Source organism: Erinaceus europaeus, chromosome 11, assembly GCF_950295315.1.
Source record: "Erinaceus europaeus chromosome 11, mEriEur2.1, whole genome shotgun sequence".
Classification (NCBI taxonomy): Eukaryota; Metazoa; Chordata; class Mammalia; order Eulipotyphla; family Erinaceidae; genus Erinaceus; species Erinaceus europaeus.
This window is the reverse complement of record NC_080172.1, coordinates 50,730,289-50,747,967: the sequence shown is the minus strand read 5'-3', so window position 1 is coordinate 50,747,967 and position 17,679 is coordinate 50,730,289. Positions and strand designations below refer to the sequence as shown.

Here is a 17,679-nt window from a genome sequence, read left to right as displayed (position 1 = left end):
CCCGCCCCTCCCGGAAGTGGGGTCCCGTGTCCTCGGCGCGCCGCAGTTGCCCTCTGTCTTAACTTTCTCGCACCTTCGAGTTGTACCTCCACGGGGCTAGAGGGGCCGGGGAGCGCATCCCGCCCCCGCCCCCACCGACGCCGCCGCCGCCGCCTCCCCCGCTGCCGCTGCCCACACACTCGGAGTCCCTGGCCTCGCTTCCGGAGGCCGGGGTGCTGCGGGCGCGCGGGCGCCGGCTCCCGGCACGTTCCAACCCGCGCGCCTGCCGGCCAGGGCCTCGGCGGCGCACGCCCATTTCCGGATCTGGGTCCTGGCGCTTCCGGGCCTAGCTGTCGGGGGCATCTAGGAGGTAGGTGTGTGAGACTTGGGGCTCATCTCCTAGGCTTGGGTAGCCGGGGCAAGTGCTTGCCGAGCTGGGCTGCCCGGCTCTCGGTCTTGCTGCTGCGGAGTGTGTTGTCAAAGTCCGTTTCGTGGGAGAAGGTTGTGCCCATGGTTGTTGGTTGTTGTGCCCATGGGCCGTCCCCCACCTGGAGATGCGGGCAGGGGTGTCTGTATTTGTGTTTACTTCCATGGGGTCCCCGCTGTGGCTGCCTGGGTAACCCAGAAACCACTGCTTTCCAGCTGCCCTTCCTGGGCACATGAGAGAGCTTCCCTATTCTGGCTGCCCAGACTGCTTTAGTTGGACAGACCTGGACCCATCAGCCCTCCGAGTTTACAAGTGAGGCCAGTCTCTCAGACGGACAGTGCCCCTCCTAAGTCCAGATGGCTGATGAGTTGCAGTGTTTCAGTCAGTATCCCGGTACCCTGGCTCAGTGTTAGTCCAAGCATTTTGTTACTGCTTAAGTTTCCCTCTCGGAACTAACTATGAAGTCATTCCTCCCTTAGTTCTTACAGACGAGAGACCTGTCTTGCTTCCCCCACTGTGTGTGCTCAGTTATCAGAATCTCTTTCTTCCCTAGGGTCTACTACAGACCTCCAGATGTCAGCCTCTGGAACTCAGTAGAGGATGAGTCCTCAGCTTTCCTTTCACTGGTAAGTCACTCTTCCCAGCTGCTCTCCCATCACTGCTACCCTCATGTCTGCCTTACTCCTCAATCTGGATTTTGGCCAACCTCCCCCCAAGAAGACGTTAGAGGGGAATGCTAAGCACCAGAGTTTTGTCAAGAAGCGGCGGTTCCTGGAACAGAGGGGTGTTCTGAACAAGAAGAACCAATTCCCTAGAAAAGTGCCTAAGTTGCACTCAGAAGCTTCAAAGAAAGGGGAAACTCCTAAAGTAGATGGCACCAGGAAGACGGCTGCCTCCAGTGGAGCGCCAGGGCAGTCCTTGAACAAGAAAGTTGCTGTGCCATGGCTGACCCCTGCCTCCTCCCAGAAGGCCAGTACTGTTGCAGCTAAAGTAGATTTGTTGGGGGAATTCCAGAGTGCCCTTCCAAAGATTAAGAGTCACCCAAGTGGCTCCCAGAAGAAGGGGCCCCAGAAAAACTCGTCTCAGAAGGATGCTCCCCAGAACTTCACCTCAGCTTCCACAGAGAGTAAGAGCTCTGGAGCCTTCCAGCAGGTGCCAAGTAAGATGGTGGCAATCGATTGTGAGATGGTGGGCACAGGACCCAAGGGCCATGTCAGCTCCTTGGCGAGATGCAGTATTGTCAACTACAATGGAGATGTGCTTTATGATGAGTACATTCTGCCCCCCTGCCCCATCGTGGACTACCGCACCAGGTGGAGTGGCATCCGGAAACAGCACATGGTGAACGCTACACCTTTTAAGATTGCTCAGAGCCAGGTGAGAGGCACTGGGGGGTACAGTGACAGCAGCATGGTGGGTGAGGTCAGAACATTTTTCAGCAAAGTCTGAAGCTCTGTGAAGGCAGTAAAGGGTGGTGGGATAAGGGAGGGAGGAAGTGAACCAGCTGAGGAGGAGTGCTTCCTATTGGGGGAAGGAGCCAAGCTGGGAAAGTCTGGAAAGCTGGCATAATGCCTTCCTTAGCAAGGATGTCTTAGCAAGGTCCCAGATGGATTCCTGATCTGGGCAACTGGGAATCTGCAGAGAAATAATAGCCAGTGATGGCCAGAGCAGCAGGTCTGAATGCCGGGGAAAAGGCTCAGTTTGGGGGTTGCCTTAGATCCTGAGTGGGGAACATCCAGCCTGCACACCATATATGGCTGAGAGATCATATGGTCTGGCCCTGCCAAGGCCACTACTGGTGGGACTCAAAATTCAAGACATCTTGGAGTTTTTTTTTCCATAACAACATTGAGTGTTGACTTTTAGATTAATTTTGTATGGCCCAAGAGTGATAAGTATCCAGTGGTCCTTAGCAGGAAAAAAAAAAAAAAAAAGTCCTCTATCCCAGCCTTAGACAGTAGGAACCATGGGTGAAAGTGGAGTAGGTGGTGGGCTTTTCAGAGTGTAGTGTCAGAGGAGGAAAGGGCACAGTGCTGACGGAAGGAACTGAGCATTTTTGTATAGTTTCATAGACTTTGGTGTCTCGCTAGAGTATTTTTGTATAAACAGGTAGTCTGCAGTGAAGGGCATGAGATATATAGGTCTGGTATGTTGGGGTCCTCACTGTATTGAGCAAACCTAGCCCTGTGCTTGGTCCTGGGGATAATGCAAATGAACAGGAGAGGAGTGCTGTAGCGGGTAACTCAGTAACTCAGCAGCACAGCACAAGGCCTGCATGCATGAGGTGCCACATTCAATCCCCAGCACTGAATGTCCCCAAACTGGTTAGTGCTCTGAGGTGTCTCTTCTCTCACCCATGTATTTAAAAAATAAAATTATATATATATATATAATTTTATTTTATTTTTTAATTTTTTTAACCAGAGCACTGTTCAGCTCTGGCTTATGGTGGTGCGGGGGATTGAACCTGGGACTTAGGAGCCTCAGGCATGAGAGTCTGTTTGCATAGCCATTATGCTATCTACCCACTGCCCACCCATATATATTTTAAAGATATTTTATTCATTTTTTTTAAAATAAAAAGTACAAATTGAGAGAGAGAGAGACACCAACCAACCAGAGTTACTCAGCTTGTTTTATGGTGGTGCTGAGGATTGAACCTGTAACCTCAGAGTTTTGGGCATTTTCATATGTTTTGCAGAACCATTATGCTATCTCTCAAGTTATTTATTTATTTAAAAATATTTTGCCTTTTGTTGCCCTTGTTTTTTATTGTTGTAGTTATTATTGTTGTTGTTATTGGTGTCATCGTTGTTGGATAGGACAGAGAGAAATGGAGAGAGGAGAGGAAGATAAACACCTGCAGACCTGCTTCTTGTGAAGCAAGTCCCCTGCAGGTGGGGAGCCGGGGCTCGAACCAGTATCCTTCTGCTGGTCCTTGCGCTTTGTGCCACATGAGCGTAATCTGCGCTAATGTCCGACTCCCTATTTATTTGTTTATTTATTTATTTATAGGGCTGGCAAGATAGCTCACTTGGTGCGGCCTGGAAGGTTTAGTGGGAAACTGCTAAACTGGGAAAGCATTGGACTTCCATGCCTTAGGCTCCTAGTTCTATCTCCAACGACCCCTGGCCTAACTCGTATCTTGTATCTTTCTTTTCTTTTTTTTAAAAAATATATATTTATTCCCTTTTTGTTGCCCTTGTTTTTATTGTAGTTATTGTTGTTACTGATGTCGTTGTTGTTGGATAGGACAGAGAGAAATGGAGAGAGGAGGGGAAAATAGAGGGGGGAGAGAAAGACAGACACCTGCAGACCTGCTTCACCACTTGTGAAGCGACTCCCCTGCACTTTGCGCAACGTGTGCTTAACCTGTTGTGCTACCGCCCAACTCCCTCTTTTTCTTTTGTCTTATTTTGTTGTTAAAATTCAGTGGCTCTAGCTGGCCGGGCTAGCTTCACGGGCGGGTAACAGAGACGACCAGAGACATACGGCTGGGCAGGGAAACTGTATTTCTTTATTCAGGAACAACGATTCATAAACTAACCCAAACTAATCACCAAACAGAACTCTGCTGCCTCTTTCCCCCGCGACGGCACCAAGCACTCTCTTACTCTGCAACTCTCCAACTCTCCAACTCTGCAACCCTCTTGGGGTTCCTCGGGGCAGGGCCAAGCGGGCCTGCGAAACTAGCAGGAGTGATCCAATTTTCTTGGGGGGGGAGAGCTAGAACAACCCAATGTAAAGCATACCACAATTCCTCCTTTTCTTTTTAACTAAATGACTACAGTATCAAGGGTGTGGGGTGAACAGAAACCTATATCGTACAGGCATTTTTAAAAAAAGAAACTGGCACAAACATGGAGAAACACGTAAGCAAGTAACAAGAACCAGTGTGCTGCCAAGGGAAGGCCTGAGGGGGCCATGTTTTGTCTCTGTGGGCAAAACTTTATCAGCTTCAAAAAAAAAACATTTCTTGCCTCTGGGGGGCGTACTTGTCTCGACAGGCATTTGCATGGGGGTGGGGAACGGCCTAGAGTCCCAAAGGCAGCTGGCTGCAGTTTACTTACTATGGAACAAAACTTATTAGCATAACCATAGCGCAATCTAACGTTTCTAATAGAGAAGGAATTTGAGACTTTTACATATCAACATCGTCTTTTTAACCTTTTGTTACACCCATTCAAGATGGAGACACACCCTAGGTGTGCACAGGAAAGGAAACCTCAGGCATGAGAATAATTAGCATAGCCATTGTGTGATCTATCATTTCTAATAGAGAAGGTAATCGAGAGTTTTACATATCAACAAGTCTATTTAACCTTTTGTTATATCCATTCAAGATGGAGGCACACCCTAGGTGTGCGCAGGTCTTTAGATCAACTTAGTTAAAATATATTGATTGTTAACTAATTTTTACCTCAGACTTTAAATGTAAGTTAATTTTTATCTTTATGAGAATTACATTGAAAACCTTTTTCATTTAACTTTGACTAGTAAGAATTTAGCCTTAAAGTTACTGTTTACCAAACTTTAAACATACACATAAACATGGTCATTAATGCATAAGGAGAGAAACCTTTGTTACGAAGACATGTCATTTTAAACACGAATTTAGATATGTACTGTCTTAGTTGTTGGGAGGGTGCGTTGTCCAGTGCTGGTCTCTTGGGCAGCTTCACTTCTAGGAATTACAGATTGCGATCTCTGCACGAATCTCTGCGTACTCCAGCTTGTCTGTCTTCAGACCGGAGCAGCAGCTGGAGATCTCGTGTGCCCAGTTTCGGCAGGGAGCCCGGGGGTCCGGGAGGTCTGGGATCGTTACAGAATTCATAGCACGAGGGTGGGCGGGCCAGCTTTGTAGAAGCGCGTGCTGAGGTGCCCAGGGGTGGCGGCCCTGCCCCATGGCCCTGTCATGTCTGCTGCCCTGCTCGCAGTGGCAGAGCAGCGTGGAGGGATCCCGCGTCCAGTGCCCTGCGCTACGCAGTGGAGAGCTGACTCCTGTGGGCTGGCCTGCGTGCAGGCATTGGGCTCCTGCGTAGTGGCATCAGGCTCCTGCGTGTTGGCATCGGGCTCCAGCGTGTTGGCATCGGGCTCCAGCGTGTTGGCATCGGGCTCCTGTGTGGTGGCATCGGGCTCCTGCGTGCTGGCGTCAGCCTCCTGCGGGCTGCGGGGCTGCGGGCGCGGTGCGCAGGGTTGTCTGGGCGCAGCCGGCTGGCTGGCTATTTAACCAGGTGGAAACAGCAGCTCCGTGCCTGGCCTCCCGCCCGCTGGCTATTCTCGCTGGCTGTTCTGAGTTCGGCCCAGCGAGTAGAAACCACAGAGTGGTCAAGAGATAAATGTTCCAGAAACAGCAAAACAGTCTCGTGAAGAAAGAGCAGAGGCCTTTGGAGATCTCTTCACAAGCAGAAGAGAATGCCATAGTACATAGGCAGCCAAATTGTCTTCACTTATCTGAGAGATGCACAGGTCAGCCCCACGTTGGGCGCCATTTGTTGTTAAAATTCGGTGGCTCTAGCTGGCCGGGCTAGCTTCACGGGCGGGTAACAGAGACGACCAGAGACATACGGCTGGGCAGGGAAGCTGTATTTCTTTATTCAGGAACAACGATTCATAAACTAACCCAAACTAGTCACCAAACAGAACTCTGCTGCCTCTTTCCCCCGCGACGGCACCAAGCACTCTCTTACTCTGCAACTCTCCAACTCTCCAACTCTGGAACCCTCTTGGGGTTCCTCAGGGTGGGGCCAAGCAGGCCCGCGAAACTAGCAGGACTGATCCAGTTTTCTTGGGGGAGGAGAGCTAGAACAACCCAATGTAAAGCATACAACATTATTTATTTTATCAGAGCACTGCTCACCTTTGGCTTTGGTAGTGCGGGGGATTGAACCTAGCATCAAGGAGCTTCCAGCATGAGAGTCTGTTTGCAGAACCACTGTGCTATTTCCCCTACCTGCTTGTATCTTTCTCCTTTTCTCTCTGCTTCATGTAAATCTCTCATATGTGATAGATAAAAAATAAATATGAGACCTGAAAGGTGGTGCAGTGGATTAAGCCTTGGGCCTTTTTCATGAAGTCCTGAGTTCGATCCCCAGCAGTACATGTACTACAGTCACTTTCTAGTGCCCCCCCTTCCCTTTCCTCTTCTACCTTTCTCTTTTTTTAAATTTTTTTTTATTATCTTTATTTTATTTGATAGACAGCCAGAAACAAGAGGGAAGGGGGGAATAGAGTGGGAGAGAGACAGAGAGACACCTGCAACACTGCTTCACCACTTGCAAAGCTTTTCCCCAGCAGGTGGGGACCAGGGGCTTGAACCTGTGTCCTTGAGCACTATACTGTGTGCACTCAACCAGGTGTACCACCACCGGCCCCCCTCTTCTACCTTTCTCATAATTTTTTTTTATTTTGGATAGAGACAAATCAAGAAGGTTGGGCGATATATATAACACATAAATGGAGAGAGAACTGCAAAATTGCTTTGACTTTTTAAATCTTTTTTATCTTTTCTCTCCCCCTATTTTTAAATATTTTTTATTCCCTCCCCCCCCCATTTATTTATTTTACCAGAGCACTGCTCAGTTCTGGCTCATGGTGGTACTGGGGATTGAACCTGTGACCTTAGAGCCTCAGGCATGAAAGGCTTTTTTGCATAATAATTGTGCTATCTCCCCAGCCCCACTACTTTTACTTTTTTTTTTTTTTACCTCCAGTGTTATCGCATGGTGTCTGCACCACCATGAATCCACTGCTTCTGGAGGCCTTTTTTTTTTTTTTTTTCATTTTTGTTGCCCTTATTATTGTTATGGTTGCCATTGATGATGTTGTTGTTGGATAGGACAGAGAGAAATGGAGAGAGAAGGGATGACAAGGGGAGAGAAAGATAGACACCTGCAGACCTGCTTCACCACTTGTGAAGTGACTCCCCTGCAGGTAGGGAGCTGGAGGCTGGAACTGGGATCTTTACGCTGGTCCTTGTGCTTGAGGCCATGTGTGCTTAACCCACTGCGCTACTGCTGGACTCCCTGCTTTTACTCTTATGACGCTTCCTCCCTGCAGATGAGGAACGGGGGCTTGAACCTGAGTCCTTCACACTGTAATGTGTGTGCTAAACCAGGTATGCCACCACCCAGACTCAAAGAAGTATTTAAAAAAAATCTTATGGGTGAGTGAGCTAGAGCACCAGTCAAGGATCTAGATGGTAATCTTAGGCCTGTAGATCCTGAGCTTTACCTGCTGAACTTTAGAGCTGGGCAGTGGTGAACTGTGTATGTGAGCATACATAGTACCATTCATAGGGATCCAGGTTCAAGAACCCAGTCCCCAAGTGAAGCAGTGCTCTAGGTGTTTCTCTTTTTCCCTTTCTATCTCAAATTTCTCTCTCTCTCTTTTTCTTTCTCTTTAAATTTTTTATTAATGTTAACAAGAGCATATGGCAGTAAGTACAATTTCATACAATTGCTACCACCAGAGTTCTGTATCCCATCCCCTCCATTGGAAGGTTCCCTGTTTTTTATTCATTTGGGAGTATGGACTAGAGTTCTTTATGGGGTACAGAAGGTAGAAGGCCTGGCTTCTGTAATTGGTTCTCTGCTGAACATGGATGTTGGCAGGTCGATCCATACCACCAGCCTGTTTCTATCTTTCCCTAATGGAATAGGGCTCTGGGGAGGTGAGGTTCCAGGACACACTGGTGAGGTCGTCTACCCAGGGAAGTCAGGGAAGTAGCATCTGTGACTGTGACTGAAAGGCAGTAAGATATAAAGCAGAACAAACTTTAATAAACAGGAACCTAAAGGTAAGAATAAAGCAGATGAGACTAAGGGTCTTGGTGTGGAAGAAGCTAGGAAGTCTTTTAGGTATCTACCAAGGGTCTCATGACTTTAGTAATTTTTGCCTGAGCCTGACAGCTAACATGCAGGTGGGCTAAAACTATTGTCTGGGAAGATGGTGTCAGAGTTGAGAATAGGACTGGAAAGCTGGATTAGGGCAAAGAGTAGCCCCCAAAGATGAGGAAAGTACATATAAATACTATTAACTGTAAACCCCATCAATCTGACCTAGGCCCATGTCTTCATATTTAGCACAGGAGCCTTTGTAACCTCTGAGTCCCTGTCAGTCTGAGTTTGCATTCCATGGTCATAGCTAGGAACATTCTAGGCTGTTCTCATTTCAGGATCAGTCTTCCTCAAGTGCCCGAGTATGCTGACCTAGCCTCTCTTCGGAGAGTAGGGCAGTCCCTACAGTCCTGTTCTACATTGAGGGCAAGGTCCTTTAGAGGCCCACAAGAGGGCTTATGATCGTGTTCTTAATGAAACGTTTTTTTCTTATTCTTTTTTTTTAAATATAGAACTTTTCACAAATTTTACACAAATTTGCGTGTCATCCTTGCACAGGGTCATGCTAGTCTCTCTGTATATGTGTTCCCAAAGCGAGTGCTCAGTTTTTCTCTATCCTATCAAAAAATAAATTTTTGAAGAAGAAAAAAATTATTTGTGGGGAGTCTACAATTATTTGTAGCACAGGGGGTTAAGCGCAGGTGGCGCAAAGCACAAGGATCATTGTAAGGTTACTGGTTCAAGCCCTGGCTCCCCACCTGCAGGGGAGTCACTTCACAAGCGGTAAAGCAGGTCTGCAGGTGTCTTTCTCTCCCCCTCTCTGTCTTCCCCTCCTCTCTCCATTTCTCTCTGTCCTATCCAACAACAATGACAACAATAATAACTACAACAATAAAACAACAAGGGCAACAAAAGGGAATAAATAAAATAAATATTAAAATATATATTTATGATTGAATGAAAGAACCAGAGCATTATTGTGACACATTCAATACCAGAGATCAAAATAAGGACCTCTTGATTCTGAGTTGAAATGATCAAGTCCAGTGCTATAGCTGCCGCCTCCTGGCTAAACCACCCCCTGGGCTGCTTAAGAATCTTTTTGTTTTGGGGGCCAGGTGGTGGTGCACTGGTTAAGCACACATAGTTCTGTGTGCAAAGACCTGCACAAGGCCCCAGTTCAAGCCCCCCCCACACACACCCCTATGCATCGGGGAAGCTTCACTAGTGGTGAAGTAGGTTTGCAGGTGTCTGTCTTTCTCCTCTGTCTCCTCCTCCCCTCTCAATTTCTCTCTGTCTTATCAAATAAAGTAGGAAGGAAGGGATAAAATGGCCAGCAGGAGCAGTGGATCTGTAGTGCTGGCACCGAGCCCCAGCAATTAATTGGTGGCAGTTAAAAAGAGGATATTTTTGTTTTGTCTTCATTTCTTTTTTTTTTTTTTAAATATTTTTTATTTATTCCCTTTTGTTGCCCTCGTTGTTTTATTGTTGTAGTTATGATTGATGTCGTTGTTGTTGGATAGGATAGAGAGAAATTGAGAGAGGAGGGGAAGACAAAGAGGAGGAGAGAAAGATAGACACCTGCAGACCTGCTTCACCGCTTGTGAAGCGATTCCCCTGCAGGTGGGGAGCCGGGGGCTCAAACCGGGATCCTTCAGCCGGTCCTTGTGCTTTGCGCCACCTGCGCCCAACCCACTACCACGGACTCCCTTGTCTTCATTTCTTTACTGACTGGACAACTACTCGACTCTGGAAGCAGAGGGCATGAGTCTTTTGAATAACCCCTATGCTTGCTATCTCCCTAAGAAGAGGGCGAGCACCTAGAGGGTGTGCAGAGGTATAGGGAGGCCTCCAGAGGGCGCCTTTGGCCTACTCTAATGTCGGCCTTCTTTGCACATACTATTCCAACCATTCCTTATCTGCCACAGCTGTTGGTCCAAAGAGGTTTGTTAGAAGTAAAATGTCTGGATTTTCTATTTATTCACCAGGATTATTGCTGGGGCTTTGAACACACACTACGAATCCACCACTCCCAGTGCTATTTTTTTCCTGTTTTGTTTTTATTTGATAGGACAAAGAGAAATGGAGAGGGGAAATGAAGATGAGAGACAGAGGGACAGCTACAGTACCTGCTTCACTGCTCATGAAGCCTCTCCCCCTGCAGGTGGAGAGTGGGGGCTTGAACCTGGGTCTTTGTACATGGCAACACGTGCACTTAATTAGGTGTGCCACTGCCCAGCCCACTACTTTTTTTTTTTGTTTTTAAGATGTTATTTATTGAGTAATGAGAGCAGTAGAGACATAATCAGGTGGTATCACTCTAGCACATGTGCTGCCCGGCATCAAACTCAGGGCCTCTTGCTTTGAGAGTCCAGCACTTTATCCACTGCGCCACTTCCTGGACCCCTGGATTTTATGCATGTGTTTGTGTTTGTTTTTATTTTTATTTATTTATTTATTTATTTTTTTACCAGCACACTGCTCAGCTCTGGTGCTGGGAATTAAATTTGGAAACTTTTGGTGCCTTAGGCATGAAAAGTTGTTGGGGTTTTTTTTTTTTTGTTTGTTTGTTTTATAACAACTATGCAATCTCTCCACCCTTTCAGAAATGTCTGGATTTAACAAGGAACTTGAAAGAATGGTCAGACATCCTGTGTGCCAGAGGCACAGTTGAGCAAAGGCTGAGAGAAACAGAGCATGGCTGTGGTGTGGGTCTGAGACAGCAGATCCACTTAGCTATAGCATGGACTTTGTGCCGAAGTTAGTGTGAAATAAAGGTGCTGGCTGTTAGTGGGTAAAGCCCCAGACTTGCAGGCATGAGGCCCTTAGTTTGCTCCCCCAGTTCCACATATGCCAGAGTGATGCAGTGTTTCTCCCTTCCCCCTCCCTCGCTTAACCCCCTCATGAGTAAAATTTTTTTTTTTCAAAAATATTAACTGGGTGGTCTGGGAAGGTGGTACAGTAGATACGACATTAGACTTTCAAGCATGTTGTCCCCAGTTTGATCCTCAGCAGCAATTATACCGGAGTGGTGCTCTGGTGTTCTCTTTCTGTCTCTCATTAATAAATGAAATCGTAAAGAAAAAAAAAAAAGAGGGGCAGATGGCTTTCTCTTTTTTACTTATTTCTTTTTCTTTTTCTTTTTTTTTTTTTCTTTTTTTGCCTCCAGGGTCATTGCTGGGGCTGGGTGCCTGTACCACAAATCCACTGCTCCATTTTTTTCCCCTTTTGTTGCCCTTGTTGTTTTATCATTGTTGTGGTTATTATTATTGTTGTTGCTGTCGTTAGATAGGACAGAGAGAAATGGAGAGAGTAGGGGAAGACAGAGAGGGGGAGAGAGATAGACACCTGCAGACCTGCTTCACCACCTGTGAAGTGACTCCCCTGCAGGTGGGGAGCCAGGGGCTTGAACCTGGAACCTTACGTTGGTCCTTGTGTTTTGCGCCATGTGCGCTTAACCCACTGCACTACCGCCCGACTCCCTATTACATATTTTTAAAAGGTGACTTTTTAAAAAAAAATTATTCCCTTTTGTTGTCTTTGTTTTATTGTTGTTATTATTGATGTCATTGTTGGATAGGACAGAGAAATGGAAAGAGGAGGGGAAGATGGGAGGGGAGAGAAAGACAGACACCTGCAGACCTGCTTCACTGCCTGTGAAGTGACTTCCCTGCACATGGGGAGCCGGGGGCTCGAACCGGGATCCTTATGCCAGTCCTTGCACTTTGTGCCACGTGCACTTAATCCGCTGTGCTACCCGCCCGACTCCCAAGGTGAGTGTTTTAAATAATTTTTCTTTTTTTTCTTTAATTTCTTTATTCCCTTTTGTTGCCCGTGTTTTATTGTTGTAGTTATTGTTGTTGTTATTGATGTCATTGTGTTGGATAGGACAGAGAGAAATGGAGAGAGGAGAGGAAGACAGAGACGGAGAGAGAAAGATAGACACCTGCAGACCTGTTTCACCATTTGTGAAGCAGCTCCCCTGCAGGTGGGGAGCTGGGACTTGAACAGAATCCTTACTCTGGTCCTTGCACTTTGCGCCACCTGCACTGAACCTGCTGCGCTACCGCCTGACTCCCTCAATAATCTTTTTTAAATTTATTTATTTTCCCTTTTCTTGCCCTTGTTGTCCGTCAAGAATTTTTTTCATGAGAAAGATAGGGGGAGAGAGAGAAAGAACCAGACATCACTCTGGTATGTGTGCTGCCAGGTACTGAACTCGGGACCTCATGCTTGAGAGTCCAGTGATTTAATCACTGTGCCACCTCCTGAACTACTGGGCTAACTTTTTTTTTTTTAATTCTTCTTTTATTATTTTATTTATTTATTTTCCCTTTTGTTGCCCTTGTTGTCTTTTTATTGTTGTTGTAGTTATTGTTGTTGTTATTGATGTCGTTGTTGTTGGATAAGACAGAAATGGAGAGAGGAGGGGAAGATAGAGAGGGGGAGAGAAAGACAGACACCTGCAGACCTGCTTCACCGCCTGTGAAGCGACTCCTCTGCAGATGGGGAGCCAGGGGCTCGAACCGGGATCCTTATGCCGATCCTTGCGCTTTGCGTCACATGTGCTTAGCCTGCTGTGCTACCGCTCAACTCCCTGGGCTGACTTTTTTTTAGAGAGGCAGAGGAGGAAGGTGACATAATGGTGATGTAAAAAGACTTTCAAGTTTGAGACTCCAAAATCACAGTCCTGCACCACCATAAGCCAGAGCTGAGCAGTACTCTTGTTTTCTCTCTCCCTCTTGAAAATAAGACAAAAATACATTAAAATGTAAAAATAAAAAAGTAGCAGGGAAGTTAAACCACAACACCAGACCTTCCTATAATCCGATGGAGTCTGAGCTCAAACCTGGGTCATGTGTATGACATAGCAGCATACTATTGCCAAATGAGCTATTTTACCAGCCCCATTCTTTTTGTTATTTCAGGGAGGGAGGAGAGGGGAGACCAAGTGGCACATACATACTACAACACCGAGACTTCCCCAGGTCCTATAGGGCTCCCATGTGGTACCAGGGTTCAAATTGGGGGCTTCACACATGGTAAAATGTGTGTCCTACTGGTAAGTTATCTCTTAGCCACGATTCTTAATTCTTTGTTGAGCAGTCTGGTTGGCAGTGCAGTGGATAAAACATTGAACTCTAGGGGGCAGGAGGTGGTGTATCTGGTTAAGTGTACATAGTACTAAGCACAAGGATTGGGTTTGAGGTACACCCACCCCACACCCCACACCTGCAGGGAGGACACTTCACAAGCGGTGAAGCAGGTCTGCAGGTATTTATCCTTTTTTTTAATTATATTTATTTATTTATTGGATAGAAACAGACAGAAATCGAGAGAGAAGGGGGGATAGAGAGACAGAGAGACACCTGCAGCACTGCTTCACCATTCATGAAGCTTTCCTCCTGCAGGTGGGCCTGGGGGGAGTATTTATCTTTCTTTCTTCCTATCTCCTTCTTCCCTCTCAGTTTCTCTTTGTCCTATCCAATAAAGTAGAAAGGGGGTGGGAAGAAAATGGCTGCCAGGAGTGGTGGATTCTCAGTGCCACTGAACCCCAGCGACTAGAGGCAAAAAAAAAAACAAAAAAAAACATTGAACTCCAGTATGACGTCCTGAGTTTGATCCCTGGCATTGCATTTGCCAGAGCGATGCCCTGGTGTTCTCTCTCTCTCTCTCTTCCCCTTCCTCTCAGTAATAGTAAGTTTTTATTAAAAGCTTGTAGGTCCTTTGATGTAGTTTTTGGCGCGAAAATTAGAAGGAGGGAGTCGGGCAGTAGCGTAGCCGGTTAAGTGCACGTGGTGCAAAGCGCAAGGACTGGCGTAGGGATCCCAGTTCGAGCCCCTGGCTCCCTACCTGCAGGGGAGTCGCTTCACAGGCGGTGAAGCAGGTCTGCAGGTGTCTATCTTTCTCTCCCCCTCTGTCTCCCCTCTGTCTTTTCCCCTCTGTCTCCCCTCCTCTCTTGAATTCTCTCTGTCCTATCCAACGACAGCAACAACAACAACAATAATAACTACAATAGTGATAAAGAAAAAACAAAAAGAAAAAAACAAGGGCAACAAAAGGGGGGAAATGGCCTCCAGGAGCGGTGGATTCATGGTGCAGGCACCGAGCCCAGCAATAACCCTGGAGGCAAAACAAAAAAAGAAAGAAAGAAAATTAGTGAGAAGGTAAGACACCTCGGTTGCTTTCAGTCCAGTGTCATGCCATGGAAAAATACTTTCACTTAGGTAGGTGTGTTGGGGGAGATGGGGGAGGGGGAAGGATAGCTGGATTTCTGGTAAAAGAACACTTGTGGAAGAGGGCACTTCAAGAAGAAGCTGGGCATAGGCTGTAGCTCGGGGGGAGTGCATGTTTTGTGTGCCCGAGACCCTGGATTTTGTCTCCAGCACACACACAAAGCACGAGGCAGGTGTGGCCTGCTGTGGGAAGCAACCTACAGTGACACGTGACCAGGCTCCGCTTTTAGACTGCAGGGCCTCCAATGGAGAACCCTCCTCACTGCCTCCTCTCCATGGCTTTTTCAGATCTTGAAGATACTCACGGGGAAGATAGTGGTAGGCCATGCCATCCACAACGATTTCAAAGCCCTTCAGTACTTCCATCCCAAGTCCCTCACCCGTGACACCTCTCACATTCCCCCCCTCAACCGTAAGGCTGACTGCCCAGAGAATGCTACTGTGTCTTTGAAGCAACTCACCAAGAAGCTGCTGAGCAGGGACATTCAGGTAGTGTATCCTCAAAGGCTCTTGAGTCCTCAGTTTGGATGCTAAAGACTGTTTTTGCTGCCCCTCTCCAGGAGAGCAGGTGGGAGCTGTGGGGCAAGAGGTTCAGCAGTGCTCTCCGCTCAATCACCAGATGATGATTCCTATGCTTTACTTCACAGTGTCCCAAAGGGCACCTAAAAAAGCTTCACATGGCTCTAAAACTCTGAAGAGAAAGCAAGTAGCAGTAGTGCTCTAGAGGATGCAAGAACTTCATATTTGTTTCATAGGTTTCTTACTCAAGGAAGGGGTAGGTGGCCAGGTTGGCAAGAGAGTATAGTGTCATCTAGAAAGCCATTCAGGAACTGAGGAAGAGGAGAGACTCAAGCCTTTCATATGGCGTGTCTCATCTCTATAGAATATAGAATAGTGAGGGGCAGGGCAGTGGCACACCTGGTTAGGTGCACATGTTACAGTGCACAAGGACCTGGGTTCAAGCCCCTGGTCCCCACCTGTAGGGGGAAAGCTTCACAAGTGGTGAAGCAGGGCTGCAGGTGTCTGTCTCTATCTCCCCCTCCCCTCTCAGTTTCTTTCTGTACCTAGTAATAAAATATTAAAGAGAAGAAAGAATATAGAATAGTGTGACATATACCTGTTGCCACAGAAAGAACTGAGGCAAGAAGTAGCCCAGACTTTCTGGGAGCTGAGTCCCTGTATGAGGTCAGGAGTCAGGCTGCACAGTCTTTTTCAGCTTCATCCCTTTCTCTTCCTCTTTCAGGTTGGGAAAAGAGGACACTCCTCAGTGGAGGACGCTCAGGCCACCATGGAACTGTACAAGTTGGTTGAGGTTGAGTGGGAACAGCACCTGATACAGAATCCCCCCAAAAACTAATGGGAGCATGACTGCTGTTGACATGAGGCAGCAGAGGCAGCGCACAGAACAAACAAGGTTGTAGCCCTGCAGATTTTACCATTTTCACCTGCTGGAAGCTAGAACTGGGGAGAGAAAGGCTTCACTTCTGACTTACTATTCATTGAAATTTCACCTCAAGTGTTGTGTACTGTCTGATTATGTGTCCTGTGAAAGGAGGAAACCTCCGCATCAGAGCCCAGCCCTACACTGTCTCACTGTTTACCTGTCATTTGGTGCTACCTAGGTCCCAGGGTGCTCTGCTCCAGCAGTGGGCATGGCATGCTGGGAAGTGTAGTTCCCCACACTGCCTTATCACCAGGGTGGCCACATGTCCCCATCTTACGTCTTTGTTCTCAAGTCGTCAGCAGCACCCTCTTTCACTCAGAAGTGGCCTGATTAGGTGATAAATGATGATGTTACACATCACAGAGTCTACTTCTAGATTCTTCCCACCTTGATCCACTTTGGCCAAAGGAGCCAAGTCTAGAGAGGTTCGGTTCTCCTTAGGGTGACAAGGCAGTTTGAGCTAAGGGTGTGACTTAGAAATCAACTTCTGATTTAGGAAAACATGCCTTTCCTAAAATAACAGAAGATGCATTTAATTACATCCCATGTTTCCATAGTTTTTCATCATTGCTTTGCTAAACCAAGGCTCTGAAAAGTCTTATTGTTCACTTGATAAATTTTTATAATGAAAAAATAATTGTGTGGCATTTTCTTTTTCACTTCACATTAAATGACATTGTCACAAGCCCTGTCAGGGGTCCTACGGTCCTGTGGGAGGTGTTCGCTGGACCTGTGTTTGCTTGAGGTCAGGCAGTGCTGACCAAGACTGTTGCCCCTCTGCCTTGGCCTTGTTCTCAACAGGGAAGACCTGAAACAATACCCAAGCCATACTGACACCCTCTCACACAGGTTATGTGACTTGGAGGGTGACTCAGAGTGGGCATGCAGCAGGGACAGCGGGGGAGGAAGCGTGCTTGGTGATGCCAGCCTGGCTGCTCCTGCCAGACCTTATTTCAAGACACTCTCCTCCTGGGAAGGTGAGTCACAGGTCTGACCTTGTGTCTGAGAGCTGCACTCTATCTTGAGAGAATGCAGACTGATTTATGCACTGAGACTTTCACCCTCCGGTGTCTGGTTCGGTTCCAGGACCAGAGTCATGGGTGTGGCTACCAGCACATGGGAACTTCCTGCCTTCAGACTGGACTCCAGAGAGCCTCAGACTGCCCCAGTGGGCTGCTGTCAGCACTGAGCAAGTCGGTTCCTGTCTAGCTACACATAGATAATGGCCATGACACTAGACTACAGATGCCATTATACACCTGAGTGGGAATAAGGGAGGAAGGCCACAGCAAACAGGATACACCTGAGAGCAAGAGAACCTTGTGGCCACTTCCTTGCTGTCTAAATCTCTCTCCGTGATTATTGCTGGGGCTCGGTAATAATAGGACTGAGAGGAATTGGGGGTGGGGGAAGAGAGAAAAACAGTGCAGACCTGCTTCAACACCTATGAAGCATCCTGCCTGTAGGGAGGGAGTGGGGGCTTGAGCCCAGATCCTTGTGCTTAGTACTATGTGCATTTAATGGGGTGCACCACCACCTGGCTTTCTTGTCTCCCAGTTTCTGATGAGAACCCACCCAACTCACCCTACAGGGTGCCCAAGCATCCCCAGTACTCTATTCCTTTCCCTTCTCTGCCCCCATCCCCAGGGTGTTGGCTTCATTGAATCAAGGTAGACAAGCCCTTTTGGAGAGAGCTGCCTTAAGTCCTAATCAGCAAATTGTGTTTAGCTTGTAGTTAAGGCCCTTCGGAATGGA

At 47.3% G+C, this 17,679-nt stretch overlaps 1 protein-coding gene across 2 annotated transcripts; it reads left to right on the top strand.

The window, feature by feature from the left end:
* Nucleotides 1-50: 50 nt before the first annotated feature.
* ISG20L2 (interferon stimulated exonuclease gene 20 like 2) lies at nt 51-15,996 on the top strand. 2 transcript variants are annotated; one of them, XM_016193627.2, is made up of 5 exons: nt 66-349; nt 960-1,225; nt 1,256-1,783; nt 14,769-14,969; nt 15,724-15,996. In XM_016193627.2, the coding sequence occupies exons 2-5, from the start codon at nt 1,076-1,078 to the stop codon at nt 15,835-15,837; spliced, it is 993 nt and encodes a 330-aa protein (XP_016049113.1). In that variant the 5' UTR covers nt 66-349; nt 960-1,075; the 3' UTR covers nt 15,838-15,996. The 2 variants fall into 2 exon arrangements, with proteins under 2 accessions (XP_007535599.1, XP_016049113.1); XM_007535537.3 differs by having other exon boundaries at nt 51-349; nt 960-1,783.
* Nucleotides 15,997-17,679: the final 1,683 nt, after the last annotated feature.